The sequence below is a fragment of the Coregonus lavaretus genome (assembly GCF_964263955.1).
Source record: "Coregonus lavaretus genome assembly, chromosome: 33".
Taxonomy (NCBI): domain Eukaryota; kingdom Metazoa; phylum Chordata; class Actinopteri; order Salmoniformes; family Salmonidae; genus Coregonus; species Coregonus lavaretus.
In genome coordinates this window covers 6,549,931-6,559,567 of record NC_140020.1, presented here as the reverse complement: position 1 = coordinate 6,559,567, position 9,637 = coordinate 6,549,931, and the positions used below count along the sequence as shown (strand labels likewise).

Sequence of the window (9,637 nt, the reverse complement as noted above, 5' to 3'; positions counted from 1 at the left end):
GTCTGGAACCCTCTTCCCGATAGCTAAAGATCCGAAGCTTCTACGCATGTGCGGGATTCTCTACATTACGCACAGTCTCTGCTCTGCTCTGCTCGTTCGGCTGCTCAAAGAACAGGCTGCTCAGGCGTATTTGTGATGAATGGAGAATGGTGTTTATTTAATAAAGTTAGATCGAAGCTGAATCAATATCTGCAAGATCACAATAATAATATTCTACATAAGTTATTATATCTCTGTGCCTTTATTAGCTTTCAATAAAGGACTTGTATAGTGGAAATATAAATGTTCAGCAAAGCTACTTACTCCATCTGCAGTTTATTGAAGCGAATGCAGCATTTACCTATTCAATTATCCAGGGGCAGGGCCGCCTCCGCATATGGTGCCCTTGACTGCCAGTGAATCTATTCTGAACCATTTCAACCTTCCATCCCTCTGAGCCGTTCTAAACAAGACCAGCAGGGGGCGGTCGGTGACCATAGTAGAATAACGTTCTACAGTGGCAAAACAAAATCATTGAATGGTAATAATGATATTGCTCCATTCTCCATTCATCACAAATACGCCTGAGCAGCCTGTTCTTTGGGCAGCCGAACGAGCAGAGCAGAGACTATGCGTAATGTAGAGAATCCCGCACATGCGCAGAAGCTTCGGATCTTTAGCTGTCGGTCGGATCCGCAGCCAATCCGTATAATATAATGGCCATTTGTCCTACTGCCCCTACGTGACAACAATTAAACCACACTCGCACAGACTCACATTGCGGAGCTTCAATAAAATGTGGTCTTTAATAATTGGAAAATGTATGGAATTTTAGTAAACAGTCACCTGAAATTCTGCCAGACAAGCAACCTCCTGGGGGGCCTTAACTATAACGTTCCATAGCTTTGTCTCCCTTCCTCCATTCCGTGACCACTAACCTAAAATAAATGGATAGGTGAAAGCAATGATGAGTAGGTGAAAGCTCACCAAGCCGTTGCCTCTATTGCTTCACTCCAGTCATTTCAGAGAAGCGTTGACGAAGGGAAGGAAACAAACCAAGACTTTTGGGACAAGGCAATGGGTTAGAGGGGGTTTACTGGGGTATCACTTGAAGTGGGCGTATACACTACTCCTCTGGGGGGCCGGGGCCGGCTCGAGCCTAGCCTGCTGTGCCTGCTGCTGCTGTTGGTGGTGGCAGAGCTGCTGGGAGTAAAGGTCCTCCAAGGACTTGACCGACACAGTGGTTTTGGGCATGGTCTTCCACTCAATGCGCTCTCGTCCACCACGTTGTTGGTTGTTCTGCACTGGGATTGGCTAGGTCGGGGTCCGAGGTGATGGGGAGAGAACAAGCTGGAAAAGCAAAAATGTACAATAAGTCTGGATCAATTTAATAAATAATTTCATTGCAAAATACCACTTCTAAAATGTTATTGCGTATATGATACATACATTTTACAGGTGCCCTTGACTGCCAGTGAATCTATTCTGAACCATTTCCACCTTCCATCCCTTTACTCGGCGCCGTTCTAAACAAGACCAGCAGGGGGCGGTCGGTGACCATAGTAGAATAACGTTCTACAGTGGCAAAACAAAATCATTGAATGGTAATAATGATATTTGGAACAGTACTTTGTAGAAGTAATGCAATCTTACCACAAGTATGGATGGACTACAGTCTCTTGATCAATTTGATAATGAATTGCTATAACCGTCTTAGTGCACTTTGTGTGCAGCTCTCTGCCCCTTCTGTTTGTGTTATTTGCTATGTCCTTCACAGAATTATGTGTTTTGAGTTAGGTACAGTATATTTTATTCCACAATAGCTTCAGTGATGGGCTGATGTAGGTCTATGCACCGATGCTATTTATTTGACAAAAATGTAACTGTTCATCATCTCTGGCTCAAAGGCAGTATGAAAAATGTATGCACTCACTAACTGTAAGTCGCTCTGGATAAGAGCGTTTGCTAAATGGCTAAAAAATTTAAAGAATTTGGTGGTCGGTGGCGTCAGTGGGGACAGTCAGCGCTTGCTCAGATCCAAGTTTTTGGTCAGCGTCGTCGTCATAGGGAATATCTCCATTGTATCCTCCTCGCGTCCTCGCTCCTCGTCTTCTTCTCAAAATCCATTGGAGGACAAGGTCAGAGGGGAGGGACCTCTGGAATTCTTATCCAATGAGTTTTGAGAAGAAAACGAGGACGCGAAGAGTATACAATTGAGATCTTCACATAACAGAGATTCTCGCAGTAGTATGTAGGAGGGAGAGTCCTAGATGTGAGAAGTGTGCAGGAGGGCATTAGACGAAGGAATGTGTCGTTTCGGTGGAGAAAGTTGTGTGTGTTAATTGTGTGTGTTATTTGTGGGGGTGCCCATGGGGCTGGAGATTGGAGGTGTCCGGTGAGAGAAAGGCAGGTTGATGTTGCTAGGGTCAGAGTAGCACAGAAAGTGTCGTATGCTGAAGCAGTGAAGAGGGTGGTAGAGGAAGATGGGGACAAGGTGAGGGATCTTGAGAGGATTCCTGTGTGTAGGCAAAGACTAATAGAGATTGATGGGAAGAATATGTGCTTCAGTAAGGTAGGTTTCTTGGCATTCATAGCTATACGGTAGGTTTCTTGGCATTCATAGCTATGGTTTTCAATTGCACTGCAGAAATTGGAATTGCGAGGTTTGCTGGTGGTGTTCAGTCCTCCCAGACCTCTGGTCTGGAGTAGGATTAGATGGGGTAAATAGTGGAATGGGGTGTTTCTTTGTTTATTTTTTATTTTATAGGGATAATAGTTGGCAGGTTAATTTGTCCTTTTCCCCAATTGTATTATACCGTATCACAAATAAATTAATGTAGGCTGTTAATGGCCTCACTCTCCAGTACAGTAGGTGGCGGTGTATGCACCTTAAATTGAATGCGATCCGCCAACACAATCCCGAAGAAGAACAAGAAGAAGAACAAGAACAGAGATTCTCCTCTGGTGGCCGCTGCAGTGCAGAAGTAGCTAGATATAATCGAACGGATCTTACAAGCTAGAGGAGCAGACAGCAGAATCTATTCAACATCACCCGATGTACAAACTGAAACGCGGCCGCCTTTGCAATAAAACAATAAAGGCGTGTTATATGGCTCTTTCATCAAGGGATTGTTGCATTTGGATTAAAGGAGACGCAAGGGATGTAGCTGGAGCTGATGCCTGGCTATCCTGATTGCTATCTACTAGCTAGTTAACTGATGTTGCATCGATGGAATTATTCGAGTGCCATTGATTGAGAACAACCCAGCAACGCTAAAGAAGACGTTACAGTACATGGATAGCGGCTAGCTAGCCGTGACGGGAGTGTGAACGGCACACATACATGATGATGTATTACTCAACGTTGAAGGATCTAACATGTTAACTAAATACGTGTGACTTGGTATTCATCCATTTTAAGCCAGCTATCTTTAACGTTAGCTGGCTGGTTTTATCGTCCGGCATTTGGACAGGGTGATAGTAAGATTGGGTGAGTAGGATGATCAGAACATTGATGTTTAGCTAGCTAGCTGAAAAACCTCTGACCGTGATTTGATTTACTAGCAAACTAGTAAGACATGATTGGCACGGAATTAAAACTCGGACTTTGTATTTACATTTTCTTATAAAACCGATTGAAATGGCATAGCTATGTTGTGAGTGGCGGCGTTGGTGGCTTATTAGTTAGCTAGCCAGCTAACATTAGCCAAGAACCGCGGTTATCCATGTAGCTTTGCAAAAACCGTTGTACCGATAACTAGCTAGTTAGACCAGTAGCTTTCTGTAGCTAACTAGTTTGTGTGGATAAGTTTGCCGCTTGCTTCAGTCAGAGCATCGTTTGCCTGGGCCAACATTTGCTAACTAACTGGTTTACTTTATTTACTGGGTCAAGATTCCAACACAAAGCTAGCTAACGTTAATGTAATTACTAATGGTTTTATTATTATTATTTATCTCTGAATAACTAGTTATGGGAACCACTGGACGCAGACAACGGTGTTGTGGGTCCGTTCATTCATTCAATGCAATGACCTCCACGTTGGGAAGAGTGATGTGATTTGAACCCGGCGGTATTCGGCCTGAGTCCTGCTCAATGATATTAACATTAACTATGTAGCGTCTTGTGTAGATATAAAACCCATTGATGGTACATGGAAAGACTGCCTCCATTTTCAGATAGCTAAACGTTACTGTTAGCTAACTTGTAATGTATGCTCTCCTATTTAGAACGACCGAACAATATTTGTAGCCAACTACATTTACTAGCTTGCTTACATTTTTCATTTTAGTCATTTAGCAGACGCTCTTATCCAGAGTGACTTACAGTTAGTGAGTGCATACATTTTTTTTTTTTAAACTGGCCCCCCGTGGGAAACGAACCCACAACCCTTGCGTTGCAAGCGCCATGCTCTACCAACTGAGCTACAGGGAACTACAAGAGTACATTTTACATTGACATTTTAGTCATTTAGCAGACGCTCTTATCCAGAGCGACTTACAGTTAGTGAGTGCATACATTTTCATACTGGACATTTCACATTCTTAAAATAAAGTGGTGATCCTAACTGACCTAAGACAGGGAATTTTTACTAGGATTAAATGTCAGGAATTGTGAAAAACTGAGTTTAAATGTATTTGGCTAAGGTGTATGTAAACTTCCGACTTCAACTGTATTTAGCCATGGAGCACGTTCTGATTGGCCAGTGAGGGGTCAAGCCTCGACACACCTTTGAACTTGCTTTCACCTTTAACTTGTTTATTCAAGTTGAAGGCGGTGGTGGCGCAGTAGCCACCACCAGCTACTGCGCCCATAATTCTGGTTGTGAAAATAGCAAAAATATTTCTGACACACCCCTGAACCTATAGCGCTTGCCCCATTGTGCACATGTTGATTTTGTCTATCCCCACCAGACACGTTCATGACAGGCAGATTAAAATATAAAAACCAACTGAGAACCAACTATATTCATTTGGGGACAGATTGGACATTTAGCTAGCTTGCTGTTGATAGCTAATTTGTCCTGGGAGATAAACATTGGGTTGTTATTTTACCTGAGATGCATATGGTCTTTTTTTCATTTTTTTCATTTTTGCTGGATCTTTGTAGCAGTTTGGATGAAATAATTAAATAACGTTTGGGCATGCAACGTGGCCGCTCTAGTCAGCATGTTAGATTTACCATTGCATTAGGTTTGTTAAAAAAGAGCCCACCATGTCTGAACCATGGTAACTTAGGAGTCTGGCACTTGTATTGAAATATAATATAATTTAGCATTAAATATTCAGCAAGCATTCCAGCAGGACTATGATATTTTCTGCTGTCACCATGACAAATATCTGCATTTGAAAATTGGCACATTGTGCCCCCCATAAAGGGCTAGAAACACACAATAAACACAACAGATTAAGTATTTTAAAGATATTTTGGGGCATAGGGAAATTTACTTTAAAAAAACTATACAGAGATCATATAGGACAAACTTACAGCGTCCACTCAACAGTCAGCAGCCTTAGTAGGCTCTCCCAAAGTGCTGGTTGACTTTGACTGTGCTGATGTAGATCACCAGATGAATAAGGAAGAACAGTCTCTGTTCCTCCAGCCGCACCACTTCCATCTGTACCTTGCCCTTACAGTGTGATGATTGTCTTAGCTAGCCATGTTTACTTGTCAATGTCATGTTTGTCAAGTTTTTACACATTAGAAATGCACCAATCTGAAATGTGTTTGCTAGCTAGCTAACTGGTTCTCTCCCTCTTTCTACAGGAGTGTGTATCGGTATGGCACAGCTTCTAGAAGGCGCCCGCAAACTGGGCTGGGTACTCTTGAACGCTTTCCTTCGTTTCATCTTTGTGTTCATCAATAACTGTGTAGCAATCCCTTCGTATTGCCTCTACTGCATTCTTCTTCAACCTCTGAGAATAATGGACAGTCGCTCTTTCTGGCTCATTGAAGGAATAATGTTCAAATGGATGTTGGCAATGGTGTCACTGTGGGGCTGGGTTGCAGGCTATACAGGTAAGATGCCACACAAAGTGCTTTTCTTTGTCTCAGAGTTGTGGTTGAAACTGGGGATAGCTATGAATGCAAGGGTTATGGTGGACACAAGCACTATTGCTCATTAGCATGGTTCAGACTGGTGTGGTGGGATCATTGCAATCAAAGTATTGATTACAACAACCTTTTTAATGATTACCTGATCCCCTTTCAGGATGGCTTGTACCTCAAATGCAAGACTAATAGCTACGGTTTGTAGGATCTAGGAAGTTCATGCTGAACAGGTCGTCCCCCTTGTATATGTGATGTACACCTACTTGTAAATGTTAGACCTACAGTGCCTTCAGAAAGTATTCATACCCTTTGACTTATTCCACATTTTGTTGTTACAGACAAATCAAAATTGGTTAAATATTTTTTTTCAGCCATCTACACCCAATACCCCATAGTGACGAAGTGAAAACATGTTTTTTGACATTTTTGCAAATGTATTGAAAATGAAATACAGATATGTCTAATTTACATAAGTATTCCCTGAGTCAATTCTTTGTAGAACCACTTTTGGAGGCAATGACAGCTTTGAGTCGTCTTGGGTATGTCTGTATCGGCTTTGCACAGCTGGATTTGGGGATTTTCTTAAGCTCTTAAATTAAACGCGGAGCAGTGGTGAACAGCAATCTTCAAGTCTTTCCACAGATTTTAAATGGGATTCAAGTCTGGGCTTTGGCTGGGCCACTCAAGGACTTTCACATTCTTGTTCTAAACCCATTCCAGCATTGCTTTGGCTGTATGCTAGGGGTCATTGTCTTGTTGGAACATAGATCTTCGCTCCAGTCTGTCGTCGTTTGCACTCTGAAGCAGGTTCTCATCAAGGATTTGGCTCCATTCATTGTTTTCTCTATCCTTAACAGTCTTCCAGTCCCTGCCGCTGAAAAGCATCCCCATAGCATGATGATGCTGCCACCACCATGCTTCATGGTAGGGATGGTGTTAGATGGGTGATGAGCTGTGCCTGTTTTTCTCCAGACATGGTGCTTTTGCATTCAGGCCAAATAGTTCAATTTGTCTCAGACCACCGAATCTTTTGCCTTATGCTCTGTCTTTCACGTGCCTTTTTGCAAACTCCAGGCGTGCTGTCATGTGCCTTTTTCTCAGGAGTGGCTTCCATTTGGCCACTCTCCCATAAAGCCCAGATTGGTGAAGTGCTGTAGAGACCGTTGTCCTTCTGGCAGGTTCTCCCACCTCAGCCAAGGAACTCCGTAGTTCTGTCAGTGGTCATTGGGTTCTTGGTCACCTCTCTGACCAAGGTCCTTCTTGCCCGGTTGCTCAGTTTGGTCCATCTTTTTTTCAATTTCCCAATGATGGAGACCACTGTGGTCTTAAACTTTCAACACTCTAGAAATAGTTTCATATCCTTCCCCCAGCTATATGCCTCTTCACAATTAGATCTCAGAACTACTGACAGTTCCTTGGACTTCATGCTATAGTTTCCGCTCTGACATGCACTGTCAACTGTGGGACCTTTATATAGACAGGTGTTTTTTTCTAAATCATTTCCAAACAATTGAATTGGCCACAGGTGGACTTCAATCAAGTTGCAGTGACATCTCAAGGATGATCAAAGGAAATTGGATGCACCGGAGCTCAAGTTGGAGTGTCTTAGCAAAGGGTGTGAATACTTGTGTTGTAGAGATTTCGGTTTCAATAAAATTGCAAACATTTCTAAACATTGTCATTATGGGGTATTGTGTGTAGAAAAAATAAAATCAAAATTTAATCCGTTGAGTTCGGACTGTAATGTAACAATGTGGAATAAGTCAAGAGCTATGCATACTTTATGAAGGCACTAATTATTATACACAATTTTTGTTGCAGACCGTACACTGCTACTTCCTGTTTTATCACATGCTCAAATAGTGTGGAAGTCTGTATAGTACATCGTGTGTAATCACTTGATATAGGTGTATTTTGCCCCTCCGCACTCATTACAAGTTTGTTCCCGCTTTCAACTGGCTGATTGGGTGTCTGGGAGCTACGTTGCCCTCTGAGAGCAAAATCCTTACAAAGTAATGAACAAGGCCTGCTGATAAATAATGCATAGGCATCTGCCTATAGAATACCTGGGCTTGTTTTTGCAACTTATGTGTAATGGGATCTTGATGAGCATGTTGCATACGAGGTTAACCCTGTGCCAAGACAGGCAAGCTAAGAGCTTCTGGGATAGTACCTTGTCCTTGTTGGAGTCTGTGACAGGACTGCCTATGCACAACAGTGGTTTTCCTGATTTCTTCCCGCCCCGTCCTCCACACATGAGTAACCTTTTTTACACATTAGATCAGTAGTTACTTACAGGTCTGTTACTTTAAGGAACAGGTAAATGACAGCTAAAGCTGCCATGATTCGGAACATCTTGCATGACTCATTGCTACAGCCACTCAAGTCCCTGTCAACATAATTACTGTCACTTATCATCTACGCCTGGTTAAAAGAGAATTTCAGGAAAGTACCGTGTTTGGGAGAAGAGTGAGGGCAGTAGCAATATTTTGAAATGATACGTTGTGCTACAGTGGTGCATTGTGTCGATGGAGAATTTGAATAGCCTACAGTGCCTTCAAAGTATTCACACCCCTTGACTTAAAAAAAATTGTCTTACAGGCTGAATTTAAAATGGATTAAATTGAGTTTTTGGCACTGGCCTACAGACAATACCCTGTAATGTCAAAGTGGATTTGTTTTTGAATTTGTTTTTATCTGATAAATTAATTAAATGAAACGCTGAAATGTCCTGAGTGAATAAGTACTCAACCCCATTGTTATAGCAAGCCTAAAGAAGGTCAGGAGTAAACATTTGCTTAAGTTGCATGGACTCTTTGTGTGCAATAATGGTGTTTAACATGATTTTTGAATGACTACCTCCTCTCTGTACCCACACATGCAATTATCTGTAAGGTCCCTCAGTCGAGCAGTGAATTTCAAACACAGATTCAACCACAAAGACCAGGGAGGTTTTCCAATGCCTTGCAAAGAAGGGCACCTATTGGTAAATGGGTAAAAAAAAGAAGAAGAAGCTGACATTGAATATCCCTTTGAACATGGTGAAGTTATTAATTACACTTTGGATGGTGTATCAATACACCCAGTCACTACAAATATACAGGCGTCCTTCCTAACTCCGTTGCCGGAGAGGAAGGAAACCACTCAGGGATTTCACCATGAGGCTAATGGTGACTTTAAAAAAGTTACAGAGGTTAATGGCTGTAATAGGAGAACGAGGATGGATCAACAACATTGTATTTACTCCACAATACTAACCCAATTAACAGTGAAAAGAAGGAAGCCTGTACAGAATACATTTTTTTCCAAAACATGCATTCTGTTTGCAACAAGGCACTAAAGTAATACTGCAAAAAACGTGGCAAGCAATTAACTTTTTGTCCTGAATATAAAGTGTTATGTTTGGGGCAAATCAATACAAAACATTACTGAGTACCACTCTCCATATTTTCAAGCATAGTGGTGGCTGCATCATGTTATGGGTATGCTTGTAATCGTTAAGGACCGGGAGTTTCAGAATAAAAAAAGAAACAGAATGGAGCTAAGCACAGGCAAAATCCTAGAGGAAAACCTGGAATCAGTCTTTCCACCAGACACTCGGAGATGAAT

At 42.0% G+C, this 9,637-nt stretch overlaps 1 protein-coding gene across 1 annotated transcript in view; it reads left to right on the top strand.

Annotated features, from left to right (window-relative positions):
• Positions 1–3,043: 3,043 nt before the first annotated feature.
• Positions 3,044–9,637, top strand: part of lpgat1 (lysophosphatidylglycerol acyltransferase 1) — an 89,371-nt gene continuing 82,777 nt past the window's right edge. Inside the window, exons 1-2 of the mRNA XM_084151477.1 lie at positions 3,044–3,469; positions 5,744–5,995. Coding sequence (XP_084007603.1) covers positions 5,758–5,995 — 238 coding nt within the window. The 5' untranslated portion in view covers positions 3,044–3,469; positions 5,744–5,757. The remainder of the gene's footprint in view (positions 3,470–5,743; positions 5,996–9,637) is intronic.